Raw genomic sequence first — 22,531 nt, 5'->3', positions numbered from 1 at the left:
CAAATGTTGTGCAAAACTCACTGATTATTTAGAGCAGGGGTAGGGAACCTATGGCTCTAGAGCCAGATGTGGCTCTTTTGATGACTTCATCTGGCTCTCAGATAAATCTTAGCTGACATTGCTTAACGCGACAATTATGAATAATTTCGCTGGTAATCACAGTGCTAAACATAACGTGCAAAATACAAAAAATTCTCATGCATTTAAATCCATCCATCCGTTTTCTACCGCACCTGTTCAAGAAGTCGCATTAATGGTAAGAAGTATTTTATGTCACGATGGAGGGGGGGGTTGCAGCTTGTTGCGGGGTCGTTCTCCCAGGAAGGCAGACGGACTACTCGGGACATGGCATTTAGGTAAAAACAAGATTTAGTTTTAACTAAAAAAATATACAAACAAAAATCGCAACTTGGGCTAAAAAAACAAAGCTAACGCATAAACAGACGAAGAACATAAATCAAACAAAACTTACTTGGCATGGCATGAAGCACGAAACTATGACAAGGCATGAAACGAGTCAGCACAGGGCGACTGACTGGCAAAGACAAGCTTAAATACTGCCTCTGATTAGCGCTCGGGGAAGCAGGTGAGCGGGCGTTTTGTCCACCAGAGACAGGTGGACAAAATGAGTAACCAAGGAAACCAGACAAGGGAGTGGAAAAAAACAGGAACTTAAAGAGTCCAAAGGACAAACAGCACATGGCCAAACAAAAACATGATCAACAGACATGACATTTTATTTATTATTGGTTAGCTTCAGAATAATAATGTTATTAAAAAGAATAAGAGACGTATTATACTCTAAAAATGTTGGTCTTACTTAAAAATGCACGCATTTAGTTGTATTCTGTGTTAAAAAATATCTCACGGAAATAAATTTTGAAATATTTGGCTTTCATGGCTCTCTCAGCCAAAAAGGTTCCTGACCCCTGATTTAGAAAAACAACATAAGTCCCACACAAAATTTGGCGTGATTATTTTTCCATTTCTGTAACTTCTAAATGTTACTCACTAATTAATCTCTCTATTAAAAAGTTCCTGGATGCTAAGTTCGCCCCCAGTAATTATGGCAGCGACACATAGGACATCGCTCGCTGGATACCTTGTTTGAATCCTGGATGGAACTGTGTGAAAAGATGCAATCTGTTTCCCGCTTTCCACTTGGCCGCTCTTCTGCTGCAGTGCCCGCACTCTTTCAAGCGCGTTGGTGTGTGCGCGTGTTTGGATCCCTGCGCTCACTTTGTATGCCAGACACTCTCGATTAATTGCAGGTGCCATTAATCAAAGTGTGTGGTTAGTCCGAGTCTTGTCTCACAGGGGAGAACTTAAGCACACGCATGAACATGATCTCACGCAGTTGGACGGTTTATATCATGCCGCCGAGAAAGCAACAAAATCTCTCTCACACACACACACACGCACAGGAAGTCATCGAAAAAGTTAGTCGATATCATTTTATGTAGTGTGTAGCTTGCAACTGGACTGACATGCTGCACATTAAACACACAAAGCTTCCACGTAATCACCAAGTCTTTCTCTATAAGCTCCACATAAATAAATGCGGGTCGTTTTATTTCACTTGTGAGAGTTTGCTAACACACAATCTAAAGGGGCTAGCACACCACTGAGGAATAGGAGTCGTTCCAGCCAGGATTGATGTGGAGAGGCGGAGAGGCTCCAGCGTGCCCTGCCCAAGATGGCGGCAAGGAGGCGGAGAATGCGGCTCAGCGGAGAGGTGAGCGACGCCGCCGCGATCTAATTCAGGTGCGTGGATCGCGCACCAGCACACAATTGACTGTATGAAAGGGGAGAAGGAGGAGAGATCGAGGCAGAAGGAGCAGGAGAACCCGCAGCGGTACGTGAGGACCGAGAGCGACAAAAAGCGAGCCGAAGACAGCGACGACGCAGCAAGAGAAGGAGCTGAAAAGCGACTCGACCGCAGACAAGCTTGTGTTATCAATAGGGGTGTAACGGTACGTGTATTTGTGTTGAACCGTTTCGGTCAGGGGGTTTCAGTTCAGTACGAGGGTGTATCAAACGAGTTTGTAAACCTAAAGTCTTAACAAGCTGCTCTGTCTGAGCAGTGAACACCCAGCATTGTCCCGCCCACACAACCATCTGATTGGTTACATACAAAGCCAATCAGCAGTGCGTACTCAGAGCGCATGGAGTCAGTGCTCCGGCGTCGAGGTGAGCAGATATGTGTTTAGCAGGTGAGCCGCGGACATCGTACACTCCCCAAATTATAAAAAACACTTCCCAGTCACAACTATTACAAACATCACTATGAGCCCGTTGACATTCTAGAAACTTAATCTGCAGTTAAGCTCTCTCATAGTTCTGGCTTGAGGTAAAGGCTAATTAGCTCGTTTTGCTGTGTGTGTGTGCGTTTATAATAAAAGTCAACTACAGGCTTCCCAAATGCTGTAATAAATTAAACATGATGAGTTGACTTGAAACTGTTTAATGTTGCACTTTTTATATGTAGAAGAAAGGTTTTGTCATTTGATTTAATCAAAGCAACAATTTGAGGCAGTTTAATGTGGATTAACGTGGGCAGAATTATTATAGTGTTCCCAATGTTAAAAGGATAAAGCCATTGTTTACAAATTTGGTAAATAAATAACCCAAAAATGTATATTTTGTTGCTTTCTTACTGTACCGAAAATGAACCGAACCGTGACCTCTAAACCGAGGTACGTACCGAACCGAAATTTTTGTGTACCGTTACACCCCTAGTTATTAAAAGAATAGACAAGAGTCAAACCTGCTCAAAGCAATGTCCTTCCTGAGTGGTCCATGGAACCTGGACGACGACAGCAAGAGACCGTCACAACCGCCTTTTGCGAGGTGAATGGTAATTTACCACAGTGTTTTTCGACCACTGTGAAGTGAGATACTGTCTGGTGTGCCGTGGGAGATTATGTGATTTCAACTATTTGGGTGAAAAACATTTTTTTGCAAACCAATAATTATAGTCTGCAAATAATGTGCTGTTGTTGAGTGTCGGTGCTGTCTAGAGCTCGGCAGCGTAACCATGTGATAGTCTTCCATATCAGTAGGTGGCAGCCGCTAGTTAATTACTTTATAGATGTTTGTTGTGATCACAATATGCAGACCACAGTGGGAGGCAGCGTGCAGGTAAAAAGGTATCTAATGCTCAAATCAAAAATAAACAAAAGGTGAGTGCCTCTAAGAAAAGAGGAAGGCTATTCCGAACGAAACAAAAACTGAACTGGCTAAAAAATAAACAAAAACAGAATGCTGGACGACAACAAAGACTTACTGTGGAGCAGAGACGGCGTCCACAAAGTACATCGGACCATGACATGACAATGTCCCCACAAAGAAGGATAGCAACTACTTAAATAGTCTTGATTGCTAAAACAAATCAGATGCGGGGAATAGCTTTTAAAGGAAGACATGAAATTGCTCTAAGGAAAATACCGAAAAAAGAGAAAAAGCCACCAAAATAGGAGCGCAAGACAAGAACTAAAATTATACGCACGGGAAAACACCAAAAAACTCAAAATAAGTCACGGCGTGATGTGACAAGAGCTATAGTGATGCATGCTTGGTTATGATTTAAAGTCATATCCAACAATTGCAAGAAATACTTTTTATTGTTAATATCGACTACTGAGTTTCTGACTGTGCATATACATATATATATATATATATATATATATATATATATATATATACATATATATATATATATATGTATATATATATATATATATATATATATATATACATGTATATATATATATATGTATATATATATATATATATACATATATATATATATATATATACATATACATATATATACATACACACACACACATATATACAGACACATATTTATATAAATACATATATATATATATACACACACACACATATATATATACATATATATATATACACACATATATGTATATATACTCACATATACATATATTCACATATATATGTGTGAGTATATATATATATGTGTGTATATATATATATATATACACACACACACATATATATATATATACACATATATTTATATATATACATACACATGAATATATAAATATATATGTGTGTATATATATGCGTGTATATATATATATATATACACACATATATATATATATACACATATATATTTATATATATATATATATATATATACACACACACACATACGCATATAGACATACACATATATATATATAGACTTATATACATACACATGTACATATATATACACACATACGCATATATACATACATATGTATATATATATACACATACACATATATATACACATATATACATACATATATACATACATATATATACACACATATATATATATACACATACATATGTATGTATATTCACATATATATATACATATATATACACATTTTTATATATATATATACACACATATATATGTTCACATATATACATACATATATATATATATATATATATATATATATATATATATAAAATAATGTCTTCAAAGCCTGCCGTTTTTAAACGATACAATAGTGACTTTTGTCGAGGCTAGAAGCAATTATTCGTGTTTACACTTATTAATTTTAACACCTTTTTGGTTTACGAACAATGTTCAAGAACCACAGAAGTTTGTAAATTGAGGTTCCACTGCACAGTTCAGTCGCGCAGACCTAAATATGTTCATGGCGCTCACCTTGGAGCAGATTTCGTGGAGACTCGTGGCGATGGCTGCAGCAGGCGTATCACATCGGAACACGTGACACTTCAGCACCCGCGTGTTCTTGTCCCTCGCCACATAGGCAAAGTCCCTGGAGCACACGGAGAAGAAGGAAAAGAACGTAAGAAGCAACTCACATTACATTATTTCTGCGGCCATGTCAAAAAGGTATACCATATTTTTCGGATTATAAATCGCTCCTAAGTATACGTCGCACCAGCCGAAAATGCATAATAAAGAAGGAAAAATATATATATAAGTCGCATTGGAGGAAAAGTCACATTTTTGGGGGAATGTATTTGATAAAATCCAACACCAAGAATAGACATTTGAAAGGCAATTTAAAATAAATAAAGAATAGTGAACAACAGGCTGAATAATAAGTGTACGTTATATGAGGCATAAATAACCAACTGCTATGTTAACCTAACATATTATGGTAAGAGTCATTCAAATAACTATAACATATAGAACATACTATACCTTTACCAAACAATCTGTCACTCCTAATCCATAAATCCCGTGAAACCTTCTTCCTCGATGTCGCTTCTAAACAACTCTGCCAACTCCAAAGGTATGCGCCGCTTCCTCTTGTCGTTTTCTACTGCATATTTCACTACGTCCAGCTTGTAATCTGCAGTACATGATTTCCTTTTCGCTGCCATGTTTGTTCAGCCCTTCTCCGTTTTTACAAGTTACCGCCAACGATGAAATGATCCATTATAATAGCTACGGCAGTAGCATATAGCAGTTAGCATTCCATGACCCACAATGCACTTCTGCCATGACCCGCCCCCGCCGAATTCTTATTGGTTGACGTGTGTGCGACGATTGCTGACATTTTCTTCGTCTCGTCCGCGAATGAGATAAATAATATTATTTGATATTTCACGGTAATGTGTTAATAATTTCACACATAAATTGCTCTTATTGATTTATAGTCCGAAAAATACCGTACATGCTATGAAAGACACACCATTTTATAAGCAATGGTCAATGACTTACCACATTTCCTTGAATTGCCGCCGGGTATATAGTATGCGCCTGACTAGAATTACTGCCGGGTCAAACTCGTTTAGCAAAATAATTAGCGCATGCTTTGCATTACCGCCGGCTCGGGATTACCCCCGGTCAAACTCTTTTCGCAAAATATTGTTTTTATTAGCGCGTGTCTAGAATTTCCACCGGGTCAAACTCGTCACGTCACGAGTGACACGAGTGACAAAATGGAGGAGGCTGATTTCAATCATTTGAAATCGCATAAAGGGAAGAAGATTAAGAGCTATTCAGTAGGATTTAAGGTCCAAGCTATTGAATATGCTAAAAAGAACAGTAAGCGGCTATGTTTTATTAATATACCGTAGCTGCGTGTGTCAAATATGAGTCATTAAATGACTCCCGCCTCCTGGTGGTAGGGGGCGCTAGTGATCCTTCTTGCGAATACTCGGCTGCAGAAGAAGTGACAACAAGCGGCACTGAAAGAGTGAGCAGCGATCGTTTATTTTTTCCTCTCGCTTGCACTTTTAACATGGAGGATTACATACCTAAAATAAAAACTGTTTTCTAAACTGGACTTTCAATCGGAGCAGGAGGTGATAAAGGAAGATCTCCATCGAGACAGAGAGACTTTTAAAACTGAAGAAAGATAAGGAAGACTTCTATAAACAAGTTATGGATGCTTTTGATCAGAAGGAGCTGCGCATGGACTTCATTTATAAGTAAAGGTAATGTTGTGTTTTAGTTTTTATCCTGCCTTCTTTTTTTCTGCACTTGTTTTCAGTGCTTCATCCCTGGCAAGGGGTGGGCTTTGTGGCACACCTGCTCTAAATTAACCTGGCAGTATTTAGGCTCGTTACCAACAGCTTGGCCTTGCCGGTTATTTTCTGCAGTACTCCCGTCGTTCATGCACTCGGTTCACCAGACCTGGTATGTTTTCGCTCCTTGTCCTGTATTCTCTAACCTCCTGTTGTGTTTATCTTCTAGTCCCCCCGAGGTAAAGGGATAACCTTTGTTGGACTCTTGCCCCGCCCAGTGCGCTCTGGCCTTTTTTTTTCCTGCCGGCCACTGAAGTACCTGTTTTCGTTTGTTTATTCATGGTGTGCCCTTCTGCCCCATCGTCTTTTGTTATACTTTTTGGACTGATTAAATATTACCCTTTTTGGAATTTAACCTTGCCTCCCGTCTCTGCATCCTGGGGTCACCTCCTTGACCATATCCTTACAGGTAATAACATAGTAACGTTTTTTTTTTTTTATATATTAAATGTGCTTTTCATGATGGTATCCTTACATCACACTCAAATTTATAAGCGCATGCTTGCCTTTACCGTACGCCTTTGGAAAGCGCCGGAGTGAGAAGAGGTTTTACATTAATTAGCGCGCCGGCGGCAATTCAAGGAAATACGGTATTGGCAGTTTGTCGCAAAGTCCTACATTTTTGACATGACGGCGGCCAAGTTTTTCAACCAACCTTTCATTTTTGACATTGCGAGAAGTAAATGCATTTAATGATTCCCATGACCAGTGACTGAAAAACAGTCCAAACACGTGTTGGGTAAAAATAAATGCCAGCCATGATGAAGTGGATCAAGTGAAGTGATGAAATCCTGGATGTTTTTTTTTTTCTAAAAACTCCAAAACGTGACCAGAGAAAAGAGCACATGTGGTCACCCTCTGAAGCAGCCTTCTTGTAAAAAATAGAAATATGTAAAACCAAAATCTCCAAAGGGCCAAAAAGAAGGCAGAATAATAGCAAAGATAATAAATAGGCCGCTGAAAAGAGCGATTATGGGATGCCACATATTTGCATGAATAAATCCTTCAGAGGCTTTTTTTTTCTTGTTAGTTCTATGTTTCATATCTTATTAGACGTGCAAGTGGTAGTCTCTCTCCTCCCCAGCCTGCAGGTAGAACTTCTCAGAGTGGGGCCCTGGGACTGGAATGCATATTGAGATAAAATGTTCCTCCTAGCGTGCGTTTAGCTCTGTGCCGCTGCCAATATGTGGATTAATGGCCGATTTATATTCCACTTTTGCTCAGACCACATCTTCCATACCAATATCTTCATGATGTCCAGGCGAAACTCCACACCATTTTATTTTCACTTTCTTTGTGCTACAAACCCCGTTTCCATATGAGTTGGGAAATTGTGTTAGATGTAAATATAAACAAAATACAATGATTTGCAAATCCTTTTCAACCCATATTCAGTTGAATATGCTACAAAGACAACATATTTGATGTTCAAACTTTGGCAAATAACCATTAACTTTAGAATTTGATGCCAGCAACACGTGACAAAGAAATTGGGAAAGGTGGCAATAAAATACTGATAACGTTAAGGAATGCTCATCAAACACTTATTTGGAACATCCCACAGGTGTGCAGGCTGATTGGGAACAGGTGGGTGCCATGATTGGGTATAAAAAAAGCTTCCCAAAAAATGCTCAGTCTTTCACAAGAAAGGATGGGGCGAGGTACACCCCTTTGTCCACAACTGTGTGAGCAAATAGTCAAACGGTTTCTCAAAGTGCAATTGCAAGAAATTTAGGGATTTCAACATCTACGCTCCATAATATCATCAATTGGTTCAGAGAATCTGGAGAAATCACTCCACGTAAGCGGCACGGCCGGAAACCAACATTGAATGACCGTGACCTTCGATCCCTCGGACAGCACTGTATCAGAAACCGACATCAGTCTCTAAAGGATATCACCACATAGGCTCAGGAACATTTCAGAAAACCAATGTCACTAAATACAGTTTGTCGCTGCATCTGTAAGTGCAAGTTAAAGCTCTACTATGCAAAGCGAAAGCCATTTATCAACAACATCCAGAAACGCCGCCGGCTTCTCTGGGCCCGAGATCATCTAAGATGGACTGATGCAAAGTGGAAAAGTGTTCTGTGGTCTGACGAGTCCACATTTCAAATTGTTTTTGGAAATATTCGACATCGTGTCATCCGGACCGAAAGGATAAGATCACGGGTACAAGCGGCCGAAATGAGTTTCCTCCTCCGGGTGGCGGGGCTCTCCCTTAGAGATAGGGTGAGAAGCTCTGCCATCCGGGAGGAACTCAAAGTAAAGCCGCTGCTCCTCCACATCGAGAGGAGCCAGATGAGGTGGTTCGGGCATCTGGTCAAGATGCCACCCGAACGCCTCCCTAGGGAGGTGTTTAGGGCACGTCCAGCTGGTAGGAGGCCACGGGGAAGACCCAGGACACGTTGGGAAGACTATGTCTCCCGGCTGTCCTGGGAACGCCTCGGGATCCCCCAGGAAGAGCTAGACGAAGTGGCTGGGGAGAGGGAAGTCTGGGCTTCCCTGCTTAGGCTGCTGCCCCCTTAACCCGACCTCGGATAAGCGGAAGATGATGGATGTATGGATGGATGGTCATCCGGACCAAAGGGGAAGCGAACCATCTAGACTGTTATCGACGCAAAGTTGAAAAGCCAGCCTCTGTGATGGTATGGGGATGCATTAGTGCCCAAGGCATGGGTAACTTACACATCTGTGAAGGCACCATTAATGCTGAAAGGTACATACGGGTTTTGGAACAACATATGCTGCCATTTAAGCGCCGTATTTTTCATGGACGCCCCTGCTTATTTCAGCCAGACAATGCCAAGCCACATTCAGCACGTGTTACAACAGCGTGGTTTCGTAGTAAAAGAGTGTGGGTACTTTCCTGGCCCGCCTGCAGTCCAGACCTGTCTCCCATGGAAAATGTGTGGTGCATTATGAAGCGTAAAATAGGACAGCAGAGACCCCGGACTGTTGAACGACTGAAGCTCTACATAAAACAAGAAGGGGAAAGAATTCCACTTTCAAAGCTTCAACAATTAGTTTCCTCGGTTCCCAAACGTTTATTGAGTGTTGTTAAAAGAAAAGGTGATGTAACACAGTGGTGAACATGCCCTTTCCCAACTACTTCGGCACGTGTTGCAGCCATGAAATTCTAAGTTAATTATTATTTGCAAACAAAAAAAATGAAGTTTGAGTTTAAACATCAAATATGTTGTCTTTGTAGTACATTCAACTGAATATGGGTTGAAAAGGATTTGCAAATCGTTGTATTCCGTTTATATTTACATCTAACACAATTTCCCAACTCATATGGAAACGGGGTTTGTAAGATGTCTATGTTTGGGTACATTTTGGGGTTGGTAAGCTATGCCAAGATTGGTGTACACGCACACCAGCAGCAAAATGACACATTTCCCCTCATTACCAGAAAAGGAGAAAAATGTTTTTTGGGCTGGAAACAAATGAGAATGGATGTCACCCGATGCAAAACATGAAACATTCACAGCCATTATTTACCACAAGGTTGTGTTTATGAGTTGAGTGTGAATGCTATAACTGCGGCTTAATATCGTGTTCGCACACACACACGGGGTGGATAACACTCCCGGCCAGTGGGCAGGGAGGGAAGTGAGGTGTGGCTGAGAAATGTTGAAGCAACATGAGCCACCGTACAGTACAAATGCTGCTTTTATGACTTTGCAAGCCTCTCGGGGCGGAGGAGAATGCACGGAGAAACAAAAAGCATCCGTTTCTTGATAGGAAAGAGCCTGTGGCCAGCTTGGCTTGCTGATGGATTTGAAATTGCAGCTGCCAGACTTGGAGAGAGCAGCCATGACTGCGGGTGACGCCCACCTGGTGATTGCTTGCCTACAGCGCACACATGGGCCGGAGGAATGTTTTTTTTTTTTTTTTGCATTGCCTGATCTATGGCGGCGAGAATCAACGATTAAATACAAATCACACTTAAGTTGGATCCAACCACACGTGTTTTTCAACCAACCACCGTGCAGTCTGGTGTGCAGTCTGGTGTGCCGTGGGAGATGACCGTATTTCCTTGAATTGCCGCCGGCATACTATATGCAGGTTTCGCAAAATATTATTTTTATTAGCACGTGTCTAGAATTTCCACCGGGTCAAACTCGTCACGTCACGAGTGACACTTCACCTGTCATCATTTTCAAAATGGAGGAGGCTGATTTCAATCATTTGAAATCGCATAAAGGGAAGAAGATTAAGAGCTATTCAGTAGGATTTAAGGTCCAAGCTATAGAATATGCTAAAAAGAACAGTAAGCAGCTATGTTTTATTCTCATACCGTAGCTGCGTGTGTCAAATATGAGTCATTAAATGACCTGGTGGTAGAGGGCGCTAGTGATCCTTCTTGCGACTACTCGGCTGCAGAAGAAGTGACAACAAGCAGCAAGACTGAGCAGCGATTGTTTATTTTTTCCTCTCGCTTGCACTTTTAACATGGAGGATTACATATCTAAAATAAAACTGTTTTCTAAACTGGACTTTCAATCGAAGCAGGATGTAATAAAGGAAGATCTCCATCAAGACAGAGAGACTTTTAAAACTGAAGAAAGATAAGGAAGACTTCTATAAACAAGTTATCGATGCTTTTGATCAGAAGGAGCTGCGCATGGACTTCATTTATAAGTAAAGGTAAGACCATAATATTTTTTTTTATTAAATGTGCTTTTCATGATGGTATACTTACATCACACTCAAATTTATAAGCACCGGCCTAAATTTACCGCATGCCTTTGGTAAACGCCGGAGTGAGAAGAGGTTTTCCTGGCGGCATTTCAAGGAAACACGGTATGCAGTTTCACCTATTTGGGTTAAAAATATTTTTTGCAAACAAGTAATTAGAATCTGCAAACAATGTGCTGTTGTTGAGTGTCGATGCTGTCTAGAGCTCGGCAGAATAATCAGAACTATGAAAGTATAGACATGAACCTCATGAAACTGGGGCATGAAATAACTAAGACTTATTTGGCAAGGCATGAAGCGAACAAACAGCATGAAATATGGTATTGCATGAAACTACTAGTAATGACGTCAGGTGGCGTGGTTAAGAGGAGAGGAGTATATTTACAGCTAGATTCACCAAGTCAAGTATTTCATATATATATATATATATATATATATATATATATATATATATATATAAAGATAAAAGAAATACCTTAATTTCAGTGTTCATTTATATTTATTTACACATTTACACACACAAAACACTCATCTACTCATTGTTGAGTTAAGGGTTGAATTGTCCATCCTTGTTTTCTAACCATATGCATGTACAGTAGATGGAAGTATTGTCCTGTTTAAGAGTGTCACAACATTGCTGTTTACGGCAGACGAACTGCTTTACGGTAGACGAAAACGGACTGCTGTTGTTGTGTGTTGTTGCCGCGCTGGGAGGACGTTAATGAAACTGCCAAACAATAAACCCACATAAGAAACCAGGAACTCGCCCTCGATCATTCTACAGTTATAACGTCATTGGGCACACATGGGAAAGCGGACGTGAAAACAGGCTGTTGTCACGCCCCCTCCAGCTCCGCCTGAATTTCGGGAGATTTTCGGGAGACAATTTGTCATGGGAGGTTTTCGGGAGAGGCGCTGAGTTTTGGGAGTCTTCCGAAAAATCCAGGAGGGTTGGCAAGTCTGGTCTTAAGACACAGGAAGTTATTGGTGTCAACATGCAAAAAACAAAAAACAAACATTCATCCCTGGTTCAATTCCCCACAGCATCAAGGCAATCAAAAATCAATGCAACAATTCATCAGGCCTTTAAGGAACGGATGATAATTGCAAAAAATGAGAGACGCAATCGCACTTGAATAAAGAACATAAAGTTGCAATTACCTTTCTCTGATCCCGCGAAGCAGAGGGAAGCGGTGAAGAAAGTGTGAGTCAGGATGAGGAAAGAAAGAATCAGTGAGTTGGGTAGAAAATAACACAGAAGGAACACAAAAAAATGGATGATGAGTAAAAAAAAAAGGGGAAATAAGGAGAGGAAAGAAAGCATATAAGATATGTGTTAGTACACTGGCATCACATTGTGTGTGTGTGTGTGTGTGTGTGTGCGTGTGTGTGTGTGTGTGTGTGTGTTCTTGTATTTCTGCCCTTCTTGAGACACCAACAAGGAAAAGTACCTTCCATATGAGGAGGTGTGAACAAGTTAGGACAGGGGTCGGGAACCTTTTTGGCTGAGAGAGCCAAGAAGCGAAATATTTTAAAATGTATTTCTGTAAGAGCCATATAATATTTTTTTTAACACTGAACACAACCAAACATGTGCGTTTTTAAGTAAGACCAACATTTCTAGAGTATAATAGGTCTCGTATTCTTCGTAATATTATTGTTATTCTGAAGCTAACTGTGGAGGGGGCGTGGCCTGCGGGCCTGCAGCGAAGCGGGGTGTTGCCAGGATCGGCCTCAAAATCAGCGACAGATGCGTAAATGGCCCAGCTGGGCCTTGTTATCTCATCACCTGTCGCTTTGTTTATAAGTAGCAGCCAGGAGGAGAGACGGGGTTGGGGCTGGAGCCAGAGTGTGAGCGAGAACGAGAGACAAAAAGACAATTGCTGTGAAGCAACTCAGAGACTTATTGAAAAATAAAACAATATTGTAACCCTGAAACAGGCTCTCATGTCGGTGCTTGGTGGTCTGAAGAACCCCCAGGAGGGCAAGTACTACACTAACCAATAATATATAAATTACTTCTTACCCTTAATGCAACTTCTTGAACAAGTGCGGTAGAAAAAGGATGGATGGATTCAAATGCATGAGCATGTTTTATATTTTGAACGTTATTTTTAACACTGTGATTACAAGTGGAATTATTCATTACTTATCGTGTTAAGCAACGTCAGCTCAGATTTATCCGAGAGCCGGATGCAGTCATCAAAAGAGCCAGATCTGGCTCTAGAACCATAGGTTCCCTACCCCTGAGTTAGGACATAAATCATGGTCCCAATAAGGAAAACCATTGCATCTAATAGAGAATGTCTCACTTGCACCCCTGGTGGTGACATCTATTAAAACGAGGGTGGTCCCAAAAAGGTGGAATTTTTCAAATTGACTGTGTGTCGCTTTTTAAAGTGCTCCCCCTCTGGTCAACATATGAAATAACAAGTTTGTGGAAGAATTGAAATGCGCCCCCTTTGGCCAAAATTAAAATAATTAAAAAGAAAAAGTACTGTAAAACTAATACTGTAATAATTTGAAATAAATAATAAAGCTTAAAAAACAATTACAAACAAATTATTAAAAAACAACAACTAAAAGCAGTCTTTTTCTCACAATGTGTCGACTCTTATAAAATTGGGGACAATTTTTTTATTCTTTCTGTTTCTGTAATATTGCAATATCCATTTCCATTTTGTACCGCTTATTCCCTTTGGAGTGGCGGGGGGCACTTGAGCCTATCTCAGCTACAATCGGGCGGAAGGCGGTTCACACCCTGGACAAGCCGCCACCTCATCGCATTATTTTCTTGTAAAATTATAAACTTTTTTCATGCAAAATGACGACATTTATCATATAAAATTCAGACACTATTGCCATTTTTTGTTTTGTTTTTGTAAAATACGGACATTTTTGGAGTAAATGATGACTTTTGTCATAATTTTGCAAAGTAAAATTCAGATTATTATTATATTGCCGAAATTGTAAATTTTTCTTATAAAATTGTGACTTTAGTCGAGTAAAGTTACGACTCTTTTCATAAAATTGGCAAAAATGTTAAAGGGGAACATTATCACCAGACCTATGTAAGCGTCAATATATACCTTGATGTTGCAGAAAAAAGACCATCTATTTTTTAGCTCTGTTATTTTCCATTTTTTTGACTATTTTTTGGAACCTTGGAGACATCATGCCTCGTCGGTGTGTTGTCGGAGGGTGTAACAACACTAACAGGGAGGGATTCAAGTTGCACCACTGGCCCGAAGATGCCAAAGTGTCTGCCGCCAGACCCCCATTGAATGTGCCAGAGTGTCTCCACATTTGGCCGGCGATGCTAAGGCAGACATGGCACAGAGATGTATGGATAACCTGCAGATGCATTTGTAACGATTAAGTTACTTTTGTTGATGTTGACTGCCAGCTAATCGATGCTAACATGCTACGCTAATCGACGCTAACATGCTATTTACCGGCGGTGCTAAAGCAGACATGGCACAGAGATGTATGGATAACCTGCAGATGCATTTGCAACTATATTACGTTTCCTTCCACCCACATTTAATGCGAAACAAACACTTACCAATCGACGGATTTAAGTTGCTCCAGTGTCAAAATATGGGAAAGTCCTGATTGTTTGGTCCGCACATTTTACCGGCGATGCTAACGCAGCTATTCGGCCATGCTATGGCTATGAATAGCGTCAATAGCTATTCGCTCAATAGCTTCAGTTTCTTCTTCAATATTTTCATACTCCAACCATCTGTTTCAATACATGCGTAATCTGTTGAATCACTTAAGTCGCTGAAATCCGAGTCTGAATCCGAGCTAATGTCGCTATATCTTGCTGTGCTATTCGCCATTGTTTGTTTACATTGGCAGCACTGTGTGACGTCACAGGGAAATGGATAGTGGCATCGCAAATAGCGAAAATCAAGCACTTTATAGGTTTTTTTAGGGATATTCGGAGACCGGTAATATTTTGAAAAAAAAATAAAAAAATACAACAGGCCACTGGGAACTGATTTTTATTGTTTTTAACCCTTTTGAAATTGTGATAATGTTCCCCTTTAAGTTTTTCTTGTAAAATCGTGACTGTTATTGAGTAAAATTACAACATTTATAATAAAATTGCACAAATGTTCAGTTTTTCTTGTAAAATGTGGACTTGCGTTGAGTTAAGTGACAACTTTTATTACAGTTTTTTTTGTGTAAAACTGTGACCTTTTTCTTGAGAAATTCCAAATCATTTTTCGCAACAAGATTTTTTTTATATTTATATATTATTAATGTTGTAAATACCAATCTTTATATATATCTAGAAATGGTGGTACTAAAGAGGTAGGTATTTTTCTGAGGTCTCAAGAAGGTAGCACATATAATAATGCGTGTGTGTGTGTGTGTGTGTGTGTGTGTGTGTGTGTGTGTGTGTTTCCACATATATCAGTTACACAGTCGTCATGCAAACTCTGATGTTTCCCCAGGTTGTCAAAACTCGTCAGACACTCTCACCTTCTTGTCTTTCAAAAAGAAGCTCTTCCCCGCCAAAATAAAACTGATCCAAATATAGAAGAAACCTTCACTGTGGTGTTGGAAAGAGGTATGTACAAACCCCGTTTCCATATGAGTTGGGAAATTGTGTTAGATGTAAATATAAACGGAATACAATGATTTGCAAATCATTTTCAACCCATATTCAGTTGAATATGCTACAAAGACAACATATTTGATGTTCAAACTCATAAACATTTTTTTTGTTGCAAATAATCATTAACTTTAGAGTTTGATGCCAGCAACATGTGACAAAGAAGTTGGGAAAGCTGGCAATAAATACTGATAAAGTTGAGGAATGCTCATCAAACACTTATTTGGAACATCCCACAGGTGTGCAGGCTAATTGGGAACAGGTGGGTACCATGATTGGGTATAAAAGCAGCTTCCATGAAATGCTAAGTAATTCCCAAACAAGGATGGGGGGAGGGTCACCAATTTGGAAGTAAATTGTCGAAAAGTTTTAGAACAACATTTCTCAACGAGCTATTGCAAGGAATTTAGGGATTTTACCATCTACGGTCCGTAAAATCATCAAAAGGTTCAGAGAATCTGGAGAAATCACTGCATGTAAGCGATGATATTACGGACCTTTGAACCCTCAGGTGGTACTGCATCAAAAACCGACATCAGTGTGTAAAGGATATCACCACACGGGCTCAGGAACACTTCAGAAAACCACTGTTGGTCGCTACATCTGTAAGTTAAAACTCTACTATGCAAAGTGTATGCCATTTATCAACAACACCCAGAAAAGCCGCCGGCTTCGCTGGGCCCGAGCTCATCTAAGATGGACTGATGCAAAGTGGAAAAGTGTTCTGTGGTCTGATGAGTCCAAATTTCAAATTATATTTGGAAACTGTGCACGTTGTGTCCTCCGGAACAAAGAGGAAAAGAACCATCTGGATTATTATAGGCGCAAAGTTGAAAAGCCAGCATCTGTGATGGTATGGGGGTGTATTAGTGCCCAAGGCATGGGTAACTTACACATCTGTGAAGGCACCATTAATGCTGAAAGGTACATACGGGTTTTGGAACAACATATGCTGCCATTTAAGCGCCATATCTTTCATGGACGCCCTTGCTTATTTCAGCAAGACAATGCCAAGCCACATTCAGCACGTGTTACAACAGCGTGGCATCGTAGTAAAAGAGTTATCGATGCTTTTGATCAGAAGGAGCGGCGCATGAACTTCATTTATAGGTAAAGGTAAGACCATAATAACGTTTTTTATTATTAAATGTGCTTTTCATGATGGTGTCCTTACATCACACTCAATTTTTTAAACGCAGGCCTAAATTTACCACATGCCTTTGGTAAACGCCGGAGTGAGAAGAGGTTTTAAATTAATTAGCGCCCCGGCGGCAATTCAAGGAAATACGGTAAGTAGACGATATTTAAGTTAACATAATTTGCGAGTACATGTATTTTTTAAGAGAAAATACATTTAGTAAGAAAAGTTACAGTACTTTAAGTGACGGTATAGCTCGGTTGGTAGAGCGGCTGTGCCAGCAACTTGAGGGTTGCAGGTTCGATCCCCGTTTCCGCCATCCTAGTCACTGCCATTGTGTCCTTGGGCAAGACCCTTTACCCACCTGCTCCCAGTGCCACCCACACTGGTTTAAATGTAACTTAGATATTGGGTTTCACTATGTAAAGTGCTTTGAGTCACTTGAGGAAAAAGCGCTATGTAAATATAATTCACTTCACTTCACTTCACTCAGGAACACTTCATAAAACCACTGTTGGTCGCTACATCTGTAAGTTAAAACTCTACAATGCAAAGTGTATGCCATTTATCAACAACACCCAGAAAAGCCGCCGGCTTCGCTGGGCCCGAGCTCATCTAAGATGGACTGATGCAAAGTGGAAAAGTGTTCTGTGGTCTGATGAGTCCAAATTTCAAATTATATTTGGAAACTGTGGACGTGGTGTCCTCCGGAACAAAGAGGAAAATAACCATCCGGATTGTTATAGGCGCAAAGTTGAAAAGCCAGCATCTGTGATGGTATGGGGGTGCATTAGTGCCAAAGGCATGGGTAACTTACACATCTGTGAAGGCACCATTAATGCTGAAAGGTACATACGGGTTTTGGAACAACATATGCTGCCGTTTAAGCGCCGTATTTTTCATGGACGCCCCTGCTTATTTCAGCAAGACAATGCCAAGCCACATTCAGCACGTGTTACAACAGCGTGGCATCGTAATACCTTTACCTATAAATGAACTTTATTTATAGGTAAAGGTAAGACCATAATAACGTTTTTTATTATTAAATGTGCTTTTCATGATGGTATCCTTACATCACACTCAATTTTGTTAAACGCAGGCCTAAATTTACCACATGCCTTTGGTAAACGCCGGAGTGAGAAGAGGTTTTAAATTAATTAGCGCCCCGGCGGCAATTCAAGGAAATACGGTAAGTAGACGATATTTAAGTTAACATAATTTGCGAGCACATGTATTTTTTAAGAGAGAATACATTTAGTAAGAAAAGTTACAGTACTTTAAGTGACGGTATAGCTCGGTTGGTAGAGCGGCCGTGCCAGCAACTTGAGGGTTGCAGGTTCGATTCCCGCTTGTGCCATCAGAGTCACTGCCATTGTGTCCTTGGGCAAGACACTTTACCCACCTGCTCCCACACTGCTTTAAATGTAAGTTAGATATTGGGTTTCACTATGTAAAGCGCTTTGAGTCACTAGAGAAAAAGCGCTATATAAATATAATTCACTTCACTTCACATATTATTTGCAGGCTTTCAAGGGCCGAATGGACACATCCGGCCCCCGGGTCTTGAGTTTGACACCCGTGCAGTACAGTATGTGACTCTCCTGCCTCCTGGCACACTCAGCTCACCCCAGTGGTTCACGTAGCAGGAACATTACAACGGCTTCATAACAGGCTGGAGATTTCATCATTTTGCATCTTCAGGTACTAAAAGGGCATCGTAAACGCGGAAGTGTCCCAAAACCGCCGCAAATAAAAAATCCTTGCAAGAAGCCGCGAAAACAACACAGAGCTAACTGGTCCCCAGACTGCACGGCTTTGCTTTATTCGGCTGCGCAGTAACCGGGATGGCTCAGTGGAGACTTGTGTCCTGGCCTAAACACACACACACACACACACACACACACACACACACACACACACACACACACACACACACACACACACACACACACACACACACACACACACAGAAACAGCACGTGCGTGTGGACCTTAATGCAGCGGCATTATAAGTTAACTGCACATGGAAACGCTGATTGCACTCTCAACAGTCCGGGGGAGGTTGATGAGGTCACCAGGGTCAGCGTGTGTGTGTTCAAATATGCTGGACTTATTGATCCCGACTAGACGCATGAATGTCAAACAGGCACCCGCCTCCTGACATTGGCTCCCACACAGAGAGGATGTGGATCGCATCCAATTTCAGTCTAACCCCAGACAAGGGACTTGCATGTTTAATTAGACTGGGGGTCGGCAACCCGTGGCTCTTTAGCGCCGCCCTAGTGGCTCTCTGGAGCTTTTTCAAAAATGTATAAAAAAAATGGAAAAAGATGAATGGAAAAAATATATTTTTTGTTTTAACATGGTGTCGACAACCTTTGCCACTCAAAGAGCCATTTTGACCCATCCATCATCTTCCGCTTATCCGAGGTCGGGTCGCGGGGGCAACAGCCTAAGCAGGGAAACCCAGACTTCCCTCTCCCCAGCCACTTCGTCTAGCTCTTCCCGGGGGATCCCGAGGCGTTCCCAGGCCAGCCGGGAGACATAGTCTTCCCAACGTGTCCTGGGTCTTCCCCGTGGCCTCCTATCGGTTGGACGTGCCCTAAACACCTCCCTAGGGAGGCGTTCGGGTGGAATCCTGACCAGATGCCCGAACCACCTCATCTGGCTCCTCTCGATGTGGAGGAGCAGCGGCTTTACTTTGAGTTCCTCCCGGATGGCAGAGCTTCTCACCCTATCTCTAAAGGAGAGACCCAAACTCATTTCGGCCGCTTGTACCCGTGATCTTATCCTTTCGGTCATGACCCAAAGCTCATGACCATAGGTGAGGATGGGAACGTAGATCGACCGGTAAATTGAGAGCTTTGCCTTCCGGCTCAGCTCCTTCTTCACCACAACGGACCGGTACAACGTCCGCATTACTGAAGACGCCGCACCGATCCGCCTGTCGATCTCACGATCCACTCTTCCCTCACTCGTGAACAAGACTCCTAGGTACTTGAACTCCGCCACTTGGGGCAGGGTCTCCTCCCCAACCCGGCGATGGCATTTCACCCTTTTCCGGGCGAGAACCATGGACTCGGACTTGGAGGTGCTGATTCTCATTCCGGTCGCTTCACACTCGGCTGCGAACCGATCCAGCGAGAGCTGAAGATCCCGGTCAGATGAAGCCATCAGGACCACATCATCTGCAAAAAGCACAGACCTAATCCCGCGGCCACCAAACCGGAACCCTTCAACGCCTTGACTACGCCTAGAAATTCTGTCCATAAAAGTTATGAACAGAATCGGTGACAAAGGACAGCCTTGGCGGAGTCCAACCCTCACTGGAAATGTGTCCGACTTACTGCCGGCAATGCGGACCAAGCTCTGACACTGATCATACAGGGAGCGGACCGCCATAATAAGACAGTCCGATACCCCATACTCTCTGAGCACTCCCCACAGGACTTCCCGAGGGACACGGTCGAATGCCTTCTCCAAGTCCACAAAGCACATGTAGACTGGTTGGGCAAACTCCCATGCACCCTCAAGAACCCTGCCGAGAGTATAGAGCTGGTCCACAGTTCCACGACCAGGACGAAAACCACACTGTTCCTCCTGAATCCGAGGTTCGACTATCCGGCGTAGCCTCCTCTCCAGTACACCTGAATAAACCTGACCGGGAAGGCTGAGGAGTGTGATCCCACGATAGTTGGAACACACCCTCCGGTCCCCCTTCTTAAAGAGAGGAACCACCACCCCCGGTCTGCCAATCCAGAGGTACCGCCCCCGATGTCCACACGATGCTGCAAAGTCTTGTCAACCATTTTGACCCGTTTCACAAAATAAAGAAGACAATGGGAGCCACAAAAGTCTTTTGAAATTTAAAATTAAATAACAGCATAAAGAGTTTTAGTTTTTTTTTGTGTTTTGTGCTATGTGTAAACAAGGGGTCTTAGACACCCGGCCCGCGACTTTTACATGAATTCCGCTTGACGGCATTACACTTGTCAACCCTCCCCAAAATTTCCGGGAGGTTCCCGAATTCTCAAAGCAGCCATTCTCGCGAAGATCTGCCGATGGTCACCCAGATAATAATAATAAAGGCGTGCTAGCTCGGTTGGTAGAGTGGCCGTGTCAGCAACTTGAGGGTTGCAGGTTCGATTCCCGCTTCTGCCAACCTAGTCACTGCCGCTGTGTCCTTGGGCAAGACACTTTACCCACCTGCTCCCAGTGCCACCCACACTGGTTTAAATGTAACTTAGATATTGGGTTTCACTATGTAAAGCGCTTTGAGTCACTTGAGAAAAGCGCTATATAAATATAATTCACTTCACTTCACTATGAAGCAACTGCCATTGACGCATTCTACATCATGTACAAACAGCTTGCAAGCCCAGTAACATGTTATATGTTGCTTCCGCAGACACACGTACACGACTGCAAGGCATACTTGTTCAACAGCCATACAGGTCACACTGAAGGTTGTGATATAAAGTCTTACTAATATGCGCCACACAGTGAACCCACACCAGACAAGAATGACAAACACATTTCGGGAGAACATAAATAAATGATAAATGGGTTGTACTTGTATAGCGCTTTTCTACCTTCAAGGTACTCAAAGCGCTTTGACACTACTTCCACATTCACCCATTCACACACACATTCACACACTGATGGAGGGAGCTGCCATGCAAGGCGCTAACCAGCACCCATCAGGAGCAAGGGTGAAGTGTCTTGCTCAGGACACAACGGTTGTGACAGGGTTGGTACTAGGTGGGGATTGAACCAGGGACCCTCGGGTTGCGCACGGCCACTCTCCCACTGCGCCACGCCGTCCCAATAGAATAATAGAATCCATCCATCCATTTTCTACCGCTCATTCCCTTTTGGGGTCGCGGGGGGCGCTGGCGCCTATCTCAGCTACAATCGGGCGGAAGGCGGGGTACACCCTGGACAAGTCGCCACCTCATCGCAGGGCCAACACAGATAGACAGACAACATTCACACACTAGGGCCAATTTAGTGTTGCCAATCAACCTATCCCCAGGTGCATGTCTTTGGAAGTGGGAGGAAGCCGGAGTACCCGGAGGGAACCCACGCATTCACGGGGAGAACATGCAAACTCCACACAGAAAGATCCCGAGCCTGGATTTGAACCCAGGACTGCAGGAACTTCGTATTGTGAGGCAGACGCACTAACCCCTCTGCCACCGTGAAGCCCTAGAATAATAGAATAGATAACAAAAAGGGGGAAGTTTTTTCATACAATTTTTTTACATTAAAATTAAAAAAAAGTATTCATAGCATTTGCTTGATATTATGTTGATGAACCTTTGGCATCCTTTTGAATACGACGCCACAAGTTTGGCACACCTGCTTTTAGGTAGTTAAGCCCATTCCACTTTGCAGCACCTCTCAAGCTCCACTAGACCAAACACAGTAATGCATTATAAACGCAACAAAACAATTACCCAGAATCCCATGTATCCATGATTCTTCCAGGCTATATTATACACCCC

At 42.0% G+C, this 22,531-nt stretch overlaps 1 protein-coding gene across 3 annotated transcripts in view; it reads right to left on the bottom strand.

Annotated features, from left to right (window-relative positions):
* Nucleotides 1-22,531, bottom strand: part of LOC133552604 (amyloid beta precursor protein binding family B member 2) — a 179,389-nt gene that overhangs the window by 41,332 nt on the left and 115,526 nt on the right. For all 3 annotated transcript variants that reach the window (XM_061899890.1, XM_061899891.1, XM_061899892.1), the window contains one exon: nucleotides 4,718-4,832. In XM_061899890.1, coding sequence (XP_061755874.1) covers nucleotides 4,718-4,832 — 115 coding nt within the window. The remainder of the gene's footprint in view (nucleotides 1-4,717; nucleotides 4,833-22,531) is intronic.

The sequence above is a fragment of the Nerophis ophidion genome, linkage group LG05, assembly GCF_033978795.1.
Source record: "Nerophis ophidion isolate RoL-2023_Sa linkage group LG05, RoL_Noph_v1.0, whole genome shotgun sequence".
NCBI lineage: Eukaryota > Metazoa > Chordata > Actinopteri > Syngnathiformes > Syngnathidae > Nerophis > Nerophis ophidion.
The sequence above is the reverse complement of the archived record's forward strand: the minus strand, read 5'-3'. Positions and strand labels throughout refer to the sequence as shown.